Here is a 20092-nt window from a genome sequence, read left to right as displayed (position 1 = left end):
GATCAAAGCTTTCTCTTCTGCGCCCTCTTGTGGTGTACAGAGAACATGCAGCCCCATGTAAGGACCAAAGGCTGACTTTTTCATCAAAGCTGCCTCTTCTGTGCCCTCTTGTGGTGCACGAAGGAAATGCAGCCCCGTGTGAGGACTAAAAGCTGAATTCCTGAAGGGAGCTGTCTCTTCTACATCTTTCTGTGGTGAACAAAGGATATACAGCCCCAAGAGGGGACCTGAGGCTGAATACCTGATAGGAGCTAACTCTTCTACGCCCTTTTGTGGTGAACAAAGAAAAAAAAACAGCCCCATGTGGGGACCAAAGGCTGAATCCCTGATGGGAGTTGTCTGTCTGTGCCCTGTTGTGTTGAACCAAGGACAAGCAGCCAGCCCATGTGGTGACTAAGGCTGGATGCCTGATGAGAGCTGTCCCTTCTGTTGCCCTCTTGTGGTGCACAAAGAACATACAGTTCCACAGAGTGACCAAAAGCTGAATTCGTTATGGGAGCTGTCTCTTCTGCGCACTCTATGGTGCATGAAGAACATGCAGTGCAGCCCATCCGTGTGCCCTGTTCATCAGCTGCTTCTCCACTTCATTGCCCTTTTGGCCTCATCAATAACTGTACCTGAGAGCATTTGCTGGGCATGCTGTTCAGATAGAATCCAAGCCAGACTGGGAGCTTTGTTACAATGACTTTGTTAACTTTCACCGGGATTTGGACCTGGTATTACATTACAGCATCTACAGAAGCTGCTGAACATTTGGTCTGAAACAGTGATGTTTAATCTTTGCATCTTATAGCACACATAAACTAATTACTAAAATTATGTGGCACATCAACAATTATGGTATACTAGGGGCCCGGTGCATGAAATTCGTACACTGGGGGTCAGGGGTCCCTCAGCCCAACCTGCCCCCTCTCACATACTGGGAGCCCTCAGGGGATGTCCTACTGACGGCTTACGCCCGTGCCCCACGGGGAGGAGGCCTAAGCCGCAGTCTGGCCTCCCTTTGTGGGAGGCAACTGGGCTGATCAGGGGAAGGCACCAGCCCCATCACCCCGCTGCTGCAGCCACTGCCAGTCACTGCAGCCACCAAGGTGTTTTCATCAACATGGACTCCTGTCCCTTCACCAAGAAAAAATGACAACTTTCTTTAGGCATTTTCAAGATGTGTCTTTCATAGGATATGCATTTCTTTATTTATTTTTTATCCTCACCTGAGGATATGTTTCCATTGACTTTTAGAGAATGTGGAAGAGAAAGGGAAAGACAGAGAGAAACATCAAAGTGAGAGGAACACTTTGATTGGTTGCCTCCTGCATGAGCCCTGATCTGGGCCCCAGCCAGGGAGGAGCCTGCAACCTAGGTACATGCCCTTGATCAGAATCGAATCCATACCCTGCTGTCTGCAGGCCGAGGCATTATCCACTGAGTCAAACCAGCTAGGGTAGGACATGACATTTCTTAGCCCTCCAGCAGCGGACCTTTGTTTTTTTCTCCAGAAGTGTGGTGGAAAAACCCTAGATCACCTTTTTGGATTCTTATTACCCAAGTTACTAAGAATATTACCAGTGGCATACAGGAAGCTTAGCCAATGTGCAGTCAGAAAGGTGTTTCCTCTATAGTTCACACCAATCGAGGGCTGGGCCCTGCCCAGGCATAAACCTCTGGCCGAAGCTTTAGGCCTGGGCAAGCCCCTCCAGCTTCCTCTGATCACTGTCTCAGCCCCTGCCCAGGCCTGCCCAGACCTAAAGCCTCTTGGGCAGGAGCGGACCCCCCGCTCCCTGTGATCAATCGCAGGGGGTCCGCTCCTGCCCATGCCAAAAGCAGACCCCCAGCTCCCAGCCCAGGCGATTGATCGCAGGGGGTCCACTCTTGCACCAGGCTGAAGCAACCCCCAGCTCCCTGTGATGGATTGCAGGGGGTCTGGTGGAGGCTTTCGGCCTGGGTCCGGAGCAGACACCCAGATCCCTGTGATCAATCGGAGGGGGTCCGCTCGTGCACCAGGCCAAAAGCCACGGAGGCTTTTGGCCTGGTGCCAGAGTGGACACCCAGCTCCCTGTGATCAATTGCAGGGGGTCCGCTCATGCACCAGGCCAAAGCAGCCCCCAGCTTCCTGCGATCGATTGCAGGGGGTCTGCTCCGGCACCAGGCCAAAAGCGTCCACCAGAGGTTTTTGGCCTGGGGCCAGAGCAGACACCCATTCCCTGTGATCGATCACAGGGAGTCCACTCCTGCACCAGGCCGAAGCAGCCTCCAGCTCCCTGCAATCGATTGCAGGGGGTCTGCTCTGGCACCAGCTCCCTGCGATCCATCGCAGGGGGTTCGCTCAGGGCGCCTATGTATGCAAATTAACTGCCATCTTGGTTTGGTTAATTTGCATACTCATCCTGATTGGCTGGTGGGCGTGGTTTTGGCGTAGCGAAGGTGTGGTCAATTTGCATATTACTCTTTTATTAGGTAGGGTATTTTGCCCATCTGACAAAAAGATAGCTATAGTTTTGATTAATTCGCCCCAATGGCTATTATTGTTTAGGCCAGTGATGGCGAACCTATGACACGTGTGTCAGCACTGACACGCGTAGCCATTTCTGATGACACGCGGCCGCTGAGATGGCCGCATGCCGAGGATGAAACATTTGCGAAATAATGTTTTTTCCTCAAAGTGACACACTACCCAAGTTATGCTCAGTTTTTTGGCGAAGTTTGACACACCAAGCTCAAAAGGTTGCCCATCACTGGTTTAGGCTGTTGTCATTTTTTTTTTTTTTTTTTTGACAACTGCAGGGAAAGAGGTCTATGCCTCTGACTAAATAGTCAGGTTTTGGTGTTGTAAATATTCTTGTGGCACAGCTGTTGAAAATCACTGGTCTAGAAGGCAAGCTTCCATTCCCAAGTGCACACACATCTTTTCTCTTTTCACAAAGAAGATTTTGGGGAGATGCTCTAACCTGCTGATGAGAGAGAGATTGGGGGACAGGACACCCTGACAGAGTAGAGATGGGAAGTTGAGAACACAATTCTGAAGAATGAAAATGTAGAGTCGGAGGATGTGGGGTTGGGACCCTGCCACATCCCTCTCACAGGTCTCCCTGGATTTTTGGAACAGATTCCATCTCATGCATGTGTGGGGACCCATTGCAATATGGATTTCGATTGTGCTGGCATCGGAACCTGGAGAGGAAGAGAGAAGTTGTGATGGTGTGGATGTCCTGGAAAGTGTATCACACACTTCAGCAATGTCGTACTTATGACGCGATCACAGTGCATGTTGTGGTTGCCTGGCTAGCTGTTCTCAACTCCAGGAGGTGCCCAACGAGAGGGAGACCACCCTCTGTCAAAATAAGACACCTCCGAGCCGTCTTTTCATGGATGACACCACATGGTTTGGAGGGAGAGCAGTGGGTTACCAGTAGAATAAAAGCAAACGTTCTTCCTGCTGAGAGTCATCCTGGGGGCTGGGCAATCATCCCAAGAGCCCGCCTCCCGCCAGAACGGGGGTGGGAGGGGGGGGGGCGGGGAGTCCTTGGGAACAGGTGTCAGAATTGTTCCTCATTCCACAGACACCCTGCTGGGTGCCGGGTTCTGGGCTGCGCGTGGGGATACAGAGATGGGAGCCACAAAGGACAGTGGCCTTATATTTCAGGGTAAAATGTGTGGCTCGTTCCGCAGGAGGCACCACGCTAACGGCCATTGCACCAGGAGGTCCCTCATCCTTGAGGAAGGAGCTGAGTAGACGGACGCCTGTAAACACACTGTCTCTGTCCTCCAGCCTCAGCCACAGCTACCGTTTCCCTTCCAGACGCCGATTACAACCAGACCAGACCCATCTCCAGGAAACAGTCAATTGAATGCCATATTTTGGAGCCTGAGCATATACATCAAGCTGGTCACCCAAAAGCAAACCATCCTTCAACGCGTCTGCATAGTAGGAATGGAAAAGAAAAGGGACCTCGGCGTCACGCCTATTTCCTTGCTCCTAATGGCATTGTTTCTGCACAGAGTGGTTTGGGTTACAGTGTTTGGCTTTGCAGGCGCCTGTGTGTGTGTGTCGGCACTTCGCGCAGACGGCATGTCGGGAAGAGCAAGTGCGTGGGTCCCAGCTTGGGAAGCCTGTTTATTCTGAGACACTGGTCCTGACCTTGGACCAGTCCCGGAGGCGTTGGTCACCATCTGGAGACCATTTTGGTTGTCACGATTGAGGAGGTGCCCCTGGCACCCGTGGGTGTAGGCCAGGGGTGCTGCTCAGCCTCCAGTGCACAGGACGCCCCTCCACAGAGAACCACCCGGCTCTGAGTGCCCATGTTCTGAAGGCAGAGCTGGGCTGGGCATGGGGTGGATTGGAAAACTCGGGCCTGTCCATCCAACCCCACGGCCGGCTGAGGAAAGAAAAGCAGCCTCGCCACCTGGACACACTCACTTGCCTCCCTCAACATCCTAACTCTCTCAGCTGCCCAGTCTTGGTTTTCACACAGCCTGTGGGTGCCCATAAACCACCGCTGCCGAAGATCTCCTCCCTGGAGAGTCAATGTGCCTGTCCGTCCCAAATCACCCATCAGTTACAACTTCGTGGATGTCAGAGTGCTGACTTCACACCGTTTTTTTGCTGAGACTAAACCTTACAAGAACCCCTAACAAACAGACGAGAGCAGTCCATCGGCCGAAATCTATTTTGTAAGTTACAATCTGGATTGTGGAAAACACACACATATGTGATCACAACTATTAAGCTGCTTTAGTCAACATGAAACTCTACAATCAAAAATCGGACGTCTCCGAGATGTTGCCACCAACCGAAGCATCCAATATTTTGTGTTGCAATTTGATTGCAGCGTGTGGAGGAAATGTGGTGGTAGGTGGCCGAGGAGCTGAAAGGTAATGGTTTTTAGGGCGCTCCTCTGGCCATCCCGGGATGGTCTTCGCTGAGAGGAAGCGGTCAGGCCAGCGTTACTCTGGTCGGAGGAGTAACTGGATGGCTGGGCCTGGGGGAGAGGGGCCTTAGTATTTGGTTACCGACACATCTGAGCATGCGCACTTCTCACAGGTGTTCATCGGAGCTTGGAATGAGATTGGAATCATTCCCTAGATGCCCGAGGCCAAGTGAGGCTTCCGCAGGGCACAATGTGAACATCGCAGCGCGGGTCTCTAATGAAAATGACCAATTTGAGGCGCCCTTGTGGCTGACTGGCTTTCCTAAATGTCCCCAAGTGAGGGGCTGAACTCGCTGTGATCTGCAGAGGACGTGTCCTACTGTCCACCACTTCCAGCAATGCTCCCGGGGGACCAAGTGACCATTGACCTGCTACTCAAAATGCCGTCCAGCCCAAGGGGGTGGGGGAGGCGCTTAGAATTAATGCAAGGCTGCGGTGCTGAATAGCTAAGAGAAGGTGGATAATGAAGAGCAAGATTCGGCTCAGCGTGGGGCACTGTGACAATCCATGCACACCCAAGGGCGTGACAGATGTCCTGGGCACCACCTCCACCCCCATGTCACCGTGTTTGCTAGAGGGCTTTGGGGGATCCCTGGACCCTGCAGTTCGCTTGCCTCGGCAGCCGGGGCCTCACCTCCAGACCGCATGCTCAGGGACTCGTCAGAGGTATGCCTGCCCACATGCACCACCTTCCCGGAGGCGGGGCTGTTATGGGGCCCACAGGAGCCCTCGTGGGTGGGGCAGGCCTGCTCCACGGCCGAGCTGGTCATGGGTTCCCACTGTATCTTCTTCCTGGGAGAGTGGAAGTCCAGGCAGCATCCGGTCCAGCTGTAGAAGGCCATGGACAAGAGAAATCTTGGGCTGGGTTCAGTATGCCTGGAAAGGGGGACCAAGAGACCTGCCAGTGATGCAGGGAAGCAGGCATCTGAGCCCTGGGTGCTCCCAGAGGGCCAGGCCACTCAGCACACCTCCTGGTGGCCTCACCTGGAATAGCAGGCGGGTCTGATGTAACAGGCTCCTGAGGCAACCATGAGGCCAGGAATCGGTCTCACTTCTGTGGGGTAGGGACACATGAGCTGAACCAAGGCCCCAGGTGGCACTGCCAGGCACTGCCCAGGATGGAGACACTGAACCCTGGTCTTAATTTCAAGTCCTTGCAAATCAGATTCCCTCCTATTCTGAAGCGACGTCAATATCAATTCTGTGTAGGGCACCATCTGTCTCTCCACTGACAGCTTGCGTTTATATCTATATATACTAGTAAAAGGCTAATATGCAAAGTGTCCCCTCAAGAGTTCAACCAGGAGACTGGGAGTTCAATTGCTCTCTATAATGTGCACTGACCACCAGGGGGTGGTGTGGAACATGGTGGGTGACCAGCAGTGGCAGTGGGGTGCTGAGGGAGCCAGGGAAGGAGGAGGCGGGGAGGCAGGGACGCAAGAAGGCAGAGAACCTGATCGGCCCTCATTGTCAGCTAGGCCTAGGGACCCTACCCGTGCACGAATTTCATGCACCAGGCCTCTAGTTTTTACTATAAATGCAATGTAATGGAAACACTGGGGCGATCCACCCAGGGTGTTTCCACCTGATCATCGCGTGTATTTCTAGCCATTATATTTTGATGGGTGTGTTATTATGAATCTGTATTTAGTAAAATTTTTAAATTTATAAACTTTTCTTTTTAATCCTTACCCAAGGATACTTTTTCCAGGGATTTCCAGAGAGATTGGAAGGGAAGAAACATCGATGTGAGAGACACATGGATTGGTTGCCTCCTGCACACCCCTCACATCGGGGCCAGGGAACTGCAACCTAGGTACGTGCCCCTGACCAGGAATTGAACCCGAGACTCTTTGATTTGTAGGTGGACCCTCTGACCACTAAGCCAAACCAGCCAGAGCTAAATTTATAATCTTTTAAAAAATATTTTTAAAGTCATATCAGAGAGAGGCGGAAACATCAATGAGACAGAAACATGGATGGGCTGCCTCCTGCATGCTCCCTACCAGGGATGAGGCCCGCAACAGGGGGATGTGCCCTGGCGGGGAGTGGAACGGCATTCTTTTGGTGCACATGATGGTGCTCAACCAAGTGAGCAACACTGGCCAGGGATGGTTTGTTTTCAAGAAGAAAATCTAAAATCAGCATTGACCTACCATAATAAAACACATGGTCTTGGCCTCATTTCTGACATATTTCAAAGCACCTCCATTGATATCTGGTTGCATCTCAAGATAGGATAGAAGGCTTTCATTGATGATTTTGACAACCACCTGTGAGAAAAACAATGGCTGGTGGGTAAGACATCCGCTGCAGTGCGTTGTTAAGGGTTGGGGGTCAGGCGGTGTGTCTCCCAACAGTCCTCCAGGGGTAGCCGCAAGGACTGCCCATTCCACCCGAAGATGATGGAAGAGTCAGGCTGCTCCTCCCCATCCTCTATCAAATAACCCAGAAGTCGGTCTTCATTCGAAGAGTGACATAACGTTTAGATGGAGACCAAAGCAAATCTTACCTAGACATTTGATGTCCGAATTTTTTGATGTGGTTGTTGGGAGACCAGTGGAGGTCAGCAAGGCCAGCTTGGGGTACCTTAAGAGAAATAATTTATGCCTCTCCTAGCAGTGTCCGGCCTTCCTCACATCAGATAACCCCATGAAGGCAGGCCCCACCTTGCAAAGCATTGCGTGGTGGCAGCTAAAGGTTTTCTCATTCCAATCTGTTGTTGTGCATGGATTACAGGCCTATTTTCAAAGCATCCACTTTGGGGAAGAATGCCCTGCGGTAGGCGAAACCACGTAAGTCCTGTCACTGACATTTGGAGTTCAACAGCTCAGCACAGCCACCTGTGCTTCAGTCACACCTAGACTTCCACATCCTGTCCAGTGTGTCATCACAAGACCTCGTCAAACACCTTGTGAAAATCTTGTGACTATAAGGCATCACCCCAATTTACCAACCTTGTACCTGTCTGGAAGGGTTTAGTGTAACCTGGAACCAGTATGGACTTCTACGGGTGACGGCTTTGTTTTCTAAAAACTCACGACACAGCCAGGGGCACACTGGATCTGTGAGGCTTCCCGCTCCTGGGACATTCAGCTTTATTGCTCAGAAGACAGGATGGTGGGTACACAGTCTTCTGAACGGGCAGAGGGAACCCTTTGAGCACCACTTCTAGGCATGCGAGTCTCAGGTGTGGGAGCCACTTCTTCAACGTAGACAGCAGCCTTATATTCAAATGATGCTAATCTGGGAGGGATGCCTAATGTGAAGATTAAAAACAAACAACTTGACCTGGCCAGTGTTTCTCAGTGGCTAGAGGATCTTGGGTTCGATTCCCAGTCAAGGGCATGTGCCTGTTTCAGGTTTGATCCCCGGCCCAGGTTGAGGCTGGTGCAGGAGGCAACCAATTGATGTGTCTCATGTTGATGTTTCTTTCTCTCTCTCCCTTTCCACTCTCTAAAAAATTGATTAAAAAAAATATTCTCAGACAGGTGAGGATTAATAAAAAACAACTCAAAATGGTGTTAAGGATGCGTGTCCATTTGCACCTAAGTTTAAGAAATGAACAGTACAACCCTTCCAAGTGACAGATGGGTAATCTCATCATGATTATACAACCAACACAAAATGTGAAAAACAACTTCAGCTGGAATTGATGGAGACGATGAAATCATTGTCCCTGCTTTAATGATTCTAGTGGCCTGAATTTCAGCCCTGAGATTTAAGCCAATACCACCTTGGGGGAGGTGGGACAGGTGGCTATTTTGGGACAGGGGACTTGCAAAAACTCCAGGTGCATGGATGTGACCCTTTATTTTTTTGGCTTATCATCTCCTCTTACTTTTTATTTGGAGTTAATTACAGATTCACCTGTAGTTGTAAGAAAGAACACAGGGACATCCTTTGCACCCTGGACCCTACCTCTCCCAATGGTAACATCTCGTTACAATATATAAACAATATATAAACGTTATAATATATAAACATTGGGCCCTTGGATGAGGGAGGTGAGGGGGGCCGCCTTCCCATCTCTCCAGCAGGAACAGTATGCGCGCGCGCGCGCGCGGTACGCTTCCGGGACCCGCGGCCCCGATGCCCGGAACTTGGGGCCAGGTGCGTCCACGCGGGACTGGCGGGTGGCGCGCGGCTCCCCTCCGCTTCCGGCCTCACCTGCGTGGCTCGAAGTCCGCGCCCACAAAGGCGGCGGCGCAGGGCCGGCCGCGCGCTCCAAGATGGAGGCGCCAAAGACTCAGGCCGCTGTCTGGCCCGCCCCGCGCGGGAGCTTCCGCCGCCTCACTGGCCGCGCCTCGATCTTCCCGGAGGCGGGCTGACGGGCCCCAAACCTCTAGGGTTTTCGGCGCCCGCGCGGAAAGACGGCCAGGGCCCCGGGCCACAGCCTGGGCCACCCACCCCCGGCCCCGAGAGCGCCCCCTGAGCGCGCCCCCTGCTCGCCCCGGGCAGCTGGTGAAACCCGAGCACGCGCCCCGGCACCCCAGCGCCCCAGCGCTTCAGCCCGCCCAGGCCCGTCCCCCGCTCCGCGCCCCGCCTCGCCCCGCCCTCCCGCCGCTCCGCCCTCTCGCCGCCGGCCCTCTCGGCTCCTTTCCGGGTCGGCCCGCAGTTTCAAGTTGCAGCGCAAGTTCGCTAGTGGCCTGAAGCCTCCTCGCGTCGGCCAGCCGGACTCCCGGAGTGCATGGAGGTGGGCCCGCGGCCTCTGGGGCCTCGCAGCCTGCGCGCCCCGCGCCATGGAGGGCGCCGAGCCCCGCGCTTGGCCCGATCCTTGGGCCTGTACCGCCGATGGCGGGCGCCCCGTGGAGGTGCAGCTGAACGGTGGCGCCCCTTGGGGCTTCACCCTGAAGGGCGGCCGCCAGCACGGCAAGCCGCTGGTCATCACCAAGGTAAGGCGACGGCGGGACCCGCACGACGACTGCCCGCAGGTGGGCGGGGGCTCGGAGGGGGTGGCGGCACCGGAGGGAGCGGAGCGATCGCGCCCTGGCCCCGGGGCGCGCGTCTGCTCGGATCACCTGTGGAGGTGGACTTCCGGACACGTATAGGTGTGGTTCGGCGTCTCCCCCGCTGCTCTGCGGCGGCTTGAGCCCTGCTGCCTCCTGGCGCCGCGCAGTGTTTAAATGGCTTCTGTTCCGGGTCCCCCTCCGTGGAGGAGCCCGGCAGCGTCCCTTGTCACTCCCGGTCTCGCCAGCAGCGGCCTGCACCTGTGGGGCTGCCCAGAGGCCCGAAAGAAACGCTCCCAGGAGCCGCCCCACCGGTGTGTGCCTCTGTTCGGCCCCGGCTTCCGCACCCCTGGGACCTGCACCCTTATCGCTAGGACACCCAGCCCAGCAGCTGCCGCCAGCCAGCTTTTAGATTCCCATCTGTCCATCAGTATTGACTGACTTTCGGTTTCCATTTCCATGGCGCTCTGGAGACCTGCCCAAACGCACAGAAACTTTTCAGCCGCCTTTATAAAAGTGGAGTTTCAGCTCCAATAAGAAATTCCTAATGTGTCTCATAGGAATGTGTTTCTCCTATATGGGTTTGGGGGACAGGGGCTGCTTTAGAATTGAATTATCTTGTCTCAGAAACAAAATTCATCTCGAAACGGACCAGGGGAACCTGTAAAAGCACGCAAACAACAAACAAATTGCCCTGTTTTCTTCGGGTTGGTCCGTTTATTTGGGAAGGGTTGGGCCAGCTCATTCCTAGGGACAGAGTTCCATTTAAAATGAAAAAAATGTTTGGCTACTGGAAGCGTCTGACGGTGACCTACCTGTTTTCTGGGCTTTCCTGCTTGTCCACTGCAGGGAGAAACCTGGCGGCTGCCAACCCACCCCTCCTGTCACGAGTTTGGGAAGTGGTGTGGCTTCGTTGTTCAGAGAGCAGATGAGCCATCAGACTGTTCCACTCCACACTTTCTCTCCTGTTTATATTTGCAGAACTGGGGACTTTGTGGGAGGTTTGTTTAGAGTGCACTGAGTTGATGTTGAACTGCATTCCTTGAAAAGATGGTGGGCAGTCATTGTACACCTGGCCCGGCAAGGGCACGTTTCCCACATAGTTCGTATTAAAGCGAATTTTGCCTGTATCTTTTAAAAAAATATATACTTGGGTATCAACTTTTTTATTAATTAAAAAAACTTCTTTTTAGAGAGAGAGAAACATTGATCAGTTGTCTCCCATATGCGCCCAGACCGGGGATCAAACTCGCAACCTAGGTTTGTGCCCTGACCAGGAATGGAACCCGAAACCTTTTGGTATATGGGAGGACACTCCAACCCACTGAGCACCCGGTCAGGGCTCGTCTGTATCTTTTAAATAAAGGGTTTATAGGGCATTTCTGATGGTAAGAATCAAGATAATGGATAAATTACTCGGACCTTGAACATTTCATGTATCCATTTTAAGAAAAGATAAACGATTCAACATTCATGGTGGGGCAAATGTAGGTTTCCAGTTGTGAGTACTCGGAACAGTTTATTCTTGTATTATTACTTAATTATTGTATTATTTTCTATACAAACAACTGTAAAACTACCCCCCTCCCCCCCCACACACACCCTGTATCTTCCTTGGACTTGCCTTTATAGCAGATGGGACAAGTTGTAAAACATTACTTAAGATGAAGCCCTGCTTTTTGGCCTTCTGCAGTGTGAGAAAGCTGGAAGTCACTTTAAATTTAGTAGTTTTACAGCTGGATAAAGGGACTCCAAAGCACCTCCTCCTTTCTCAGATACCCCAAGTTCTTTTTTGCCTTAATGTATTTTTTGTTTTTTTATTTACAGTTGATATGCAATATTATATTAGTTCCAGATGTGCAACCCAGTGATTAGACATTTATATTAGTTACAAAGTGATCTCGTACCTGTCTGGCAACAGGTACCCCAAGTTCTAAATATCCCAGTGGCCTCCTGTTTTCCCTGCCTAAGAGGACCCCAAAGTTCTAAAACGATGCACTGGTGACCCAGTGCATTATCATCAGTGGCCTCCTGTTCTCCCTAAGAGGCACCATTCTGGAAACTAAAAGAGGCGGGCAGTAAAACCCAGCCGACACACCGGGGCCTTCTCAGGGCGTCTGAGGCCGTTTGCTCCTGATTTGGCCTGTTGCTTGGCTCCCACGGTAGTTACCAAAAACCTGTTTGTTTTGCTTTGTTTTGGAAAGTTTTTGTGGGTAGGCCAATAGCAGTGACACACACACAGCCTTTCTGGATTGTGCTTCAGGATTTTGCAGACTAAAATGCTTGTGATTCTTATCTGAGGCGCTCCTGCGTCCCTCCCTTAAACTGCTGCTGGGTCTTTGTAGCTGCTTCAAGGTGACTGGAGATTTGTGGTTTCTTTGTTTACAAGGGAGAGGATTCAGAGCAGCTTGGACTTGTGTTCTAAGTTTTCATGCACACTTGTATGCAAGTGCACATAGGTGTTCTCATACATGCACACATGGAACGGTATTGACAGTATTTACATACCTGTCTTTTCTCCTGGATTAGTTGTCAGGGACACTCACAATTCAACAGCTGGTAATTAATATCACGTTATTAGAAAAGGATGAGGACACAGACAGTAGGAGGGTGAGGGCCTGTGCTGTATTAGAAAAGGATGAGGACACAGACAGTAGGAGGGTGAGGGCCTGTGCTGAGGGGTGGGGTGGGAGTGGTCTGAGAGAGGTCAGTGGGGGAAAAGGAGACATATGTAATACTTTCAACAAAAAAAATTTAAAAGAAAAGGATGAAGGGATTCATGTCTAGCTCTACTTAAAAGAATGGAAATAGACTGTTTTGATGGGCACTGGGGACAATTGTTTCACACCAGAATTTAGTTTAATCTGAGCTTTAACTTTTTTTTTTTCTCTTGTTACCAAAAAATCTTCAGGGCTCATTAGATAGTAATTCTTCTAATCAATTTTTTGCATTTAAAAAACTTTGTGATTAGCCCTGGCCTGGTGGCCCAGTTGATTAGTCATCCCATACACATCCCATACAGGAGTCATCCCATACACATCCCAGAAAGGTTGTGGGTTCAATTCCAGGTCAATGTACATACCTAGGTTGCGGGATTGATCCCTGGTCAGGCGTATATGGGAGGCAACTAATCAGTCTCTCTCTCTCTCTCTCTCTCTCTCTCTCTCTCTTTCTCTCTCTTTCTTTTCCTTCCTTTCTAAAATTAATATAGCCCGGCCAGTGTGGCTCAGTGGTTGGGCATCGGCCTATGAACCAAGAGCTCACCGGTTCTATTCCCAGTCAGGGTACATGTCTGGTTGAGTGCTCAATCCTCAGTAGGGGGCGTGCAGGAGGCAGCTGATCAATGATTCTCATCATGTTTCTATCTCTCCCTTCTCTGAAATCAATAAAAATAAACATATCCTTGGGTGTGTATTAAAAAAACAGCCACTTTGTGACTAGTTTATGTATTAGAGCCCTGGGGTCTTAGCACATTTCCTATTTGATAGAATCTGGCTGGGAGAAGCTGGACCCTGTGTGAGGACACACTTGCTGAGATAATGAGGTCTCCTTAGAAAGCCTCACTGGAAGGGGTGCCCCAACTAGGCTGCTTCAGTCCCTGACCTGATGGAGACCTTGTGTCGCCTACTGTATAGATGTGCACTGGGGTCACCAATCCGGCAAGTCTTGAGGAGGACCTTGAGGACCAGATCTAGACTCCTAATGTCCCTGTTTTCCCTCCAGTCAGTGCCATCTGCTGGTGTGGGAAATCCGTCGCAGTGCCATATTGATGACAGTGTTTAAATCTTGACGCTGTGGATGTTCTGGGCTGGTTTATTTCTCTGGGGGGCTTTCCTGTGCATTGTAGGATGGGTAGCGGCATCCCTGGTCTCTACCCACTGGCACCCCCTCTCCAGGTGGGATAACCAGAAACCCCCTCCAGGCTGCCAAATGTTCCCTGGATGCAACATCGCCCTCGTTTGGTAACCATGTGTCACTTCTGCTTTGGAAGGATTTCCGTGTTTAAAGCTCATGCTTCCTTCTTTTGAAGACACTGGCCTGTGGGGTCTTCTGCTTGGAGGCCCCTGGGTGTGGCTTGTCATTGCATGGAGGGCTGTTTTTCCCCCCAGCTCTGGCCTCACGAAAGGCTTAATTACATAGTAAGACACAAATATTTGCTTCATCCGCAGTTTTGTAGCTGGAGAAAGAACATGGGAGCCCAAGTTTCCTTGTTTCCTTACAGGGTATTCTTTCTTCCTCCTTCCCAGTTTAAGTTCTTTTGTCATTTGGCCCCTCCCCAGCACCCTGTTTGCCAGGGGACTCTCCAAGTGCATGAACTTTGTCAGGCCCCTCCGCAGGGTCCGTCTGCAGGCCGCTATGCAAACCAACTACCAGTAATTTTCCATTCAAGTTTAAATGCTTTGCCTTGACAATGGGCCACCACTGACTTTATTTCTAACACTTTCCCAGAGTTTTACTCTGAGATGACCCACCTGAAAACAATGTCTCCTAAAAACTGGCTTGGCAGGTGCGTCCCTCACTGGCTCTTTGCCTTCCGCTACCATGTTGGTTTCCCGAAAGTCCTTGCCTTATCTCTAGTCTCTCATCTGTGTGGTCCCTTGCACTCCCTGGAAAGAGTGGGTATATGTAGACAACTGTTGAATCTCCGTGTGCAGTTCCGACCTGGGTTCACCCGCAAACTCCGAGGGATCCAGACGGTGATCATTCATTCGTCTTCCCTCACCTCCTTTATTCTCCTGCATTGCCATTCCTGTCCATAGCTTTATCCACAAATCTGGGACTCATCCCAAAGTATCTCTCTCCTGTCCTTCCTCAGCCACAGACCCCCCAACTCCTTTGGAGCCTGAGGGTCTTGTGTTGCAGTTTCTTTCTCATCCGGGTGATGTCGCTGCCTGCTTTATTGCTCACCTGGACAGGAGCCGTGGTCACTGACTTGTGCACTGCCTCCAGGCTCTGTGTGTGTCTGATTCCTGTAGACGGCCGGCCAGCAAAGTGGTGACCAGAGCGCTCTTTGAGTTCTCACGCTCTGGCTGGAACAGTAACAGTAACCATGACCTCAGCGACTGCTCGTGTGACACTTTAGCTGGGTATACTTGGTACACTAGCAACTTTCAACCAGTGTGCTGCTAGAATGTTTAAAACATGACCTCTTTCCCCATAGACTGTCAAATAAAAATATGACAACAGCCAACACAACAAATCGGTGTGAATGAATCAAATCTATACCTTTTATTTTTGTCAGATCGGCAAAGACTATATATTTTTTTAGAGTGCTGCAGAATTTTAGTAATTACTTTATGTGTGTCATGATATGAAGATGGTTGAAAGTGGCTGCTATAGATGCTTCTTTTTGTTTTAGCTCCTGACTGTTTCACAGCCTCATCTTCCATATCCTCCCTCCCATCTTGATCTTTTAGGCCCCTTGGTAGCCACTTTCACATGTCACTCTTGAGCACTTGAAATGTGGCGAGTCCAAATGAGATGTAGTGCAAGTGAAAATACACCCTGGATTTTAGACTTAGTCTGAAAAAAAGGGAGGTGTAAAGTATTTCACTAATAATCCCTTTAGATCTATTACATGTGGAAATGATATTTTGTCTCCTTTGAATTAAACAGATAAAGTCTCTTATTAAAATTAACTTCACATATTTCTTTTGCTTTTTAAAATGTGGTTTCTAGCCCAGCTGGTGTGGCTCAGTGGTTGAGAATCAACCCATGCACAAGAGGTCTAAGGTTCGATTCCGCATCAGGGCACATGCCTGGGTTGTGGGCTTGATCTCCAGTAGGTGGCATGTAGGAGGCAGCCAAACCATGATTCTCCCTCATTGATGTTTCTATCTCTCTATCCCTCTACTTCTCTCTAAAAATCAATAAAAAGATTTTTAAAAACCACTTTAAAATGTGGCTCCTACAAAATTGGAAGTGACATCTGTGGCTCTTGGTGTATTTCTTATTGGCTAGACCAAGCATGTTGAACTCATGGCCCATGGGCTGCATGCGGCCCACAAGTAATATTTTTGGAGCCCAGCCAATATAATGGTTTGTAAGAAACATTTTAATAAAAATTTCATAACTTAATTTTTACAATATCCTGTTATGCAGAATCCTATATAATAAAGAAATAATATGCAAATTGACCATCATGCCCTCACAAGATGGCTGCCTATGACCAGGCTGGCAGGGGGGGTTAGTGAGGGATGACCAAACGACTGAATAAGCAGGCTGTGTGGGGCAACCAGGCTGGCAGGGGCGGGGGGGGCTGTTGGGGGCGACCAGGCCAGCAGGGTGTAGAGTGAGGGGTGGTCAGGCTGGCAGGGGGGGCAATTAGGGGCGACCAGGCAGGCAGGCAGGCAGGAAGGTATGCAGTTAGGAGCCAGCAGTGGTCCAGGATTGTGAGAGTGATGTCCAGCAGCAACCAGCAGTCAGACATCCCCTGAGGGGTCCTGAATTGGAGAGGATGCAGGCTGGGCTGAGGGTAACTATCCCCCTTCCCCTGCGGCCTCCCCCGGTGGAAATTTCATGCCCCGGGCCTCTAGTTATTAATAATGAACTACAACGTTCGCTAATGACTGATTACTATAATTGTGTTGCATTCATTTCCCTTATGTGCCTCATATGCAGGCACACCATTTCTCTCTACTAATACTAGCAGCGAATATTTTAGCAACTGATTGCCATGTCATTAGTCTTGGACTGACTTGTTTGGTGTGCGCAATAGGAAATATTTCGCTTGCTGAGTGCAGACGGCCTGGGCAGAAAGTCTGTGTCTGGGGAGCCGCTTTCCTGCAGGTTAGAGGAAGGCGAGGAGGTCTCAGTGGGCAGTCGGGCAGGAACCTCGGCCTTGTTCCAAGGGCACCGGGAGCTCTGGGCAGTTTTTAAGTAGGACTGGATGGCAGGGGTCTCTCTGGCAGCAGAAGGGCCTTGGACTGCTAGTGTGATGAAGTCAAGGGCTCTGAGTGGTACCCAGAGGCTCAGGAGATCCCACCTGGAGTTTGGATGGAGGATGCTGCAGATGGCACCTGAACTAGGCGTGTAGCTGCAGGTGCTGCCGCCACGCCCATCCTGCCCAGTGGAGTTCAGGACTGAATAGGGATGGGAGCCCCAGCTCCTACATGTGTGCGGCGCCTCCAGAAAGTTCCATGGAGGCAACAGGTGCGTCCAGGGCATACTTGGATTTCTCTCTGCCCAGGTGCATTTGGACAGTGGGCAGGTGCTGTCTAGATTCACCTGGTGTCTCCCTCCCCAGGGCATCTGTTCTCCCCAGCAGATCCTGACAACATATGGCTTGCTTTGCTCCTGTGTGTTTTCTGTGCTCTGTCCTAAGTGCTTCTAAAGGAGACAGGGTGAATGCAAAACAATTTTTGGGACCCAGTTACAATAGCAGCATTGAAGGCCAGACTTGGCCATGTAATTCAGCCCCAAGCTGTAGCCCAATATATATGTGTTAATCACCACAAAACTGTAACTCATCAAATGAGTCAGCTGCCTAATTTTGCAGATTAATAAGCATCCCAGTTAAGTGGCTACTGCCAAATTAACTGTACTAGAGAATAAAAAACCTGTTGTGTAATAGAATAAATCTTTTCCATGTTCTCAAAAATTTCTTGTTATTCTTTATAGTCTTAAGATTGTATATGAATTGTCTTCATAAGCAATAAAATTTTTATTTTTGTAGCCAGGCCTTCAATTTGTGTAAAATTGTATAGAATGCCTTGAAAATGTCATCAGATAGGAGTTACTATTCTCAGAAAGAGGGAGGATTGTACAAAGTCAATTTTGTATTTGCTTTGCTTTGGTTCTGGTAGCAGTTGTGAAACCAAGCTTAAGATTTAAATGGAGAAGCAATAGCCCTGGCCACATGTGTGTGTGTGTAAGTTTGTATGTGTGCATCTCTGTGTGTGAATGTGTGTGTGTGCATGTATATTATGCACATGTGAATGTGTGCATTTGTGGGTGTGCATGTATATGTGTGTAATGTGTGTGCACATGTGTGTGTGTGCATGCAAGTGTGCACATGTACTATGCAGACGTGAATGTTCCCCCTTGGTTGGAATTTGCTCCACTCGGATCAGCCCTGCAGCCACACTGTCCCTGAGGACTGAGTTGACCATGGCGTTGACACCTCACCCTGGGACCTGCTTACCTGTAGCTGGCCAACCACCTCAGATGAGGCTGCAGCCACAGCCCAGCCCGTGGTGGCAGGTTACTGTGCATAGGTGCAGGCCAGTGAGTTCTTCACGTCTCTCTCGGGCTCCAGTGTGGAGTGGACAGCCTCGGCAGGCAGTGGGGTGGGTTATACTGCAGTAGGATGGCACAAAGGCCATCTGCCTAGTAAAATGGAAAGGCTTCCCACCAGTGGCCGCATAGTCAGATTCACAAGATCGAAATGCTGGGTGGAGCAAGAAGAGGAAAATGGGTAGCCTGGACCCTAGGTCCTGTAGTGGCTGTCCCCTCATGGGAGGCACAACCCTCAGGTTTCAAAATCAAACGGAGAAAACAAACGGCGTTCTTTTCCGAGTCTACCTTCACCGGAACTCACTTGTACTTGGTGAGCTTTGAGATCTCTGTATGTCCGCCAGGATGGAAAGTTAGCAAACTCTTTAAAATTTTTGTAATTGATTGATTTTAGAGAGAGAGACACAGCAATTTGTTGTTCCACTCGTTTATGCAGTCATTGCTTGATTCTTGTATGTGCCCTGACCGGGGATTGAACCCCTGACCTTGGTGTGTAACCAACTCAGCTACCCGGCCAGGGCCCAAAATTTAAAATTACACAGATTTCTTTTAAATATTAAGAAAATAGTGAAATATAGCTACACAGACATGGATGTCCCTTGAAGCACACTGTATCTCGAGACAGACGGTATGCATTGTGTGAGTACCTGTGGGTGAGTTCCCACACTCCAAGCAGCACCCCCTCCTGGGACTCAGTCGGCCGTTTTCCAGGTCACTCTCGTCCCGAGGCCTGCACCTGTCTGCCCTCGGCTCCATGCTGCTGCCAGGCAGGCTGCAGCCAGATGGGTCCAAAGTTGCATTTCTTCCTGAGCGATGTCGCCTCCGTCCACTCGTGATCCTTCCCGTGGCTGTTAGACGTTAGCCTGGACCTACTTATGGAGAATAGATAACTTTCTACTCCTCTGTCCAACGTGGAGTAAGCATAACTTATAGGGTGGGACAAAAGTAACAGTTGTTCCTTTGGAAAATAATACCATATTAAATAATTATAAGGGAGTAAAGTTTTGCATATTCACAACTGTAAACCTACTTTTGCCCATCCTTGTATTAGCAAATAAACTGGCGCATTTACTCAGTGACACAAGCCGTGGCTTAGCTGTACTTGTCAGAGGTGATATTATACAGAGAGGCTGTGAAAGCAAAGTGCCCAGCAACACCGTTCTCCTGCGTTGCTCAGCCAAGTGGTTTCTGTTTCCTCCCACAGAAAATCATTCGGAGCCAATGGAGACAGGGGAAGTAGACGGGGACGTTGAGGTCCCGCCCAACAAAGCCAGGGTCCTGCAGGGCCATGAGTCTGAGGTCTTCATCTGTGCCTGGAGTCCTGTCAGCGACCTCCTGGCCTCCGGGTAAGGGCATCAGCCTGGGGGTGCTCCAGGGCCAGGGGTCCGAGCTGCTGGCTCCCTCTCACCTGCCTGGGGCACCTTCCCAGGTGTGCAGAACGAGGCCTGGGGCACCCGTGCTGCCCTCCCTGGGGTACCTCCAATTGTGGTCATATTGTAGAGAAGTCCTTGTGCCGTTTTCTCCCAGGATGGGGACTAATGCCGGCATTTAAAATTAGTGCAGGAACGACGGTGTGGAGAAAACCCTGTGAGAAAAGAGAAAACAACTTCCATGCATGGCTTTGGATTTACGGCAGGCCTGTCCCCGGGGTCCCTCCTGGTGCCCATGCCAGAGCAGACTGGCCTGGAACCATCGCCTGCCACTGCTCCTGTGTTGTGGGCACTGAAGCGGGTTGCAAGGTGGGAAAAAGGAGAAACCCTGTGAGCAAGCGAGCTGAAAGCTGACTGCAGCGCCTTTCCTTCTGCAGGTCCAAAGATTCGACTGCGCGGATCTGGAACCTGAATGGAAGCAGCAATGGGGCGTCCACCCAGCTTGTGCTGCGGCACTGTATCCGAGAAAAGGGGCAGGATGTTCCCAGTAACAGAGACGTGACCTCGCTGGACTGGAATGTAAGCACGGCCGCCTCCCAGATGCTTGCACGGT

The 20092-nt window shown here is 50.7% G+C and overlaps 1 protein-coding gene, 1 long non-coding RNA gene and 1 pseudogene across 2 annotated transcripts in view; 2 read left to right on the top strand and 1 right to left on the bottom strand.

Annotated features, from left to right (window-relative positions):
• Positions 1-5732: 5732 nt before the first annotated feature.
• LOC129151944 (uncharacterized) lies at positions 5733-10271 on the bottom strand. The gene is made up of 4 exons (XR_008558648.1): positions 9947-10271; positions 7438-7514; positions 7082-7198; positions 5733-5753 (listed from the first exon to the last, which is right to left on the bottom strand). It is a non-coding gene; the product is annotated as an uncharacterized LOC129151944 (long non-coding RNA).
• The window catches only part of LOC103304554 (F-box-like/WD repeat-containing protein TBL1X), a 35804-nt gene continuing 25196 nt past the window's right edge, over positions 9485-20092 (top strand). The window contains exons 1-3 of the mRNA XM_028138779.2: positions 9485-9820; positions 19314-19455; positions 19917-20058. Coding sequence (XP_027994580.2) covers positions 9616-9820; positions 19314-19455; positions 19917-20058 — 489 coding nt within the window. The 5' untranslated portion in view covers positions 9485-9615. The remainder of the gene's footprint in view (positions 9821-19313; positions 19456-19916; positions 20059-20092) is intronic.
• LOC114229657 (small nucleolar RNA SNORA42/SNORA80 family) lies at positions 19723-19851 on the top strand (annotated as a pseudogene).

Source organism: Eptesicus fuscus, chromosome 16, assembly GCF_027574615.1.
Source record: "Eptesicus fuscus isolate TK198812 chromosome 16, DD_ASM_mEF_20220401, whole genome shotgun sequence".
NCBI classification, from domain to species: Eukaryota; Metazoa; Chordata; class Mammalia; order Chiroptera; family Vespertilionidae; genus Eptesicus; species Eptesicus fuscus.
This window is presented reverse-complemented; position numbering and strand designations above follow the sequence as displayed.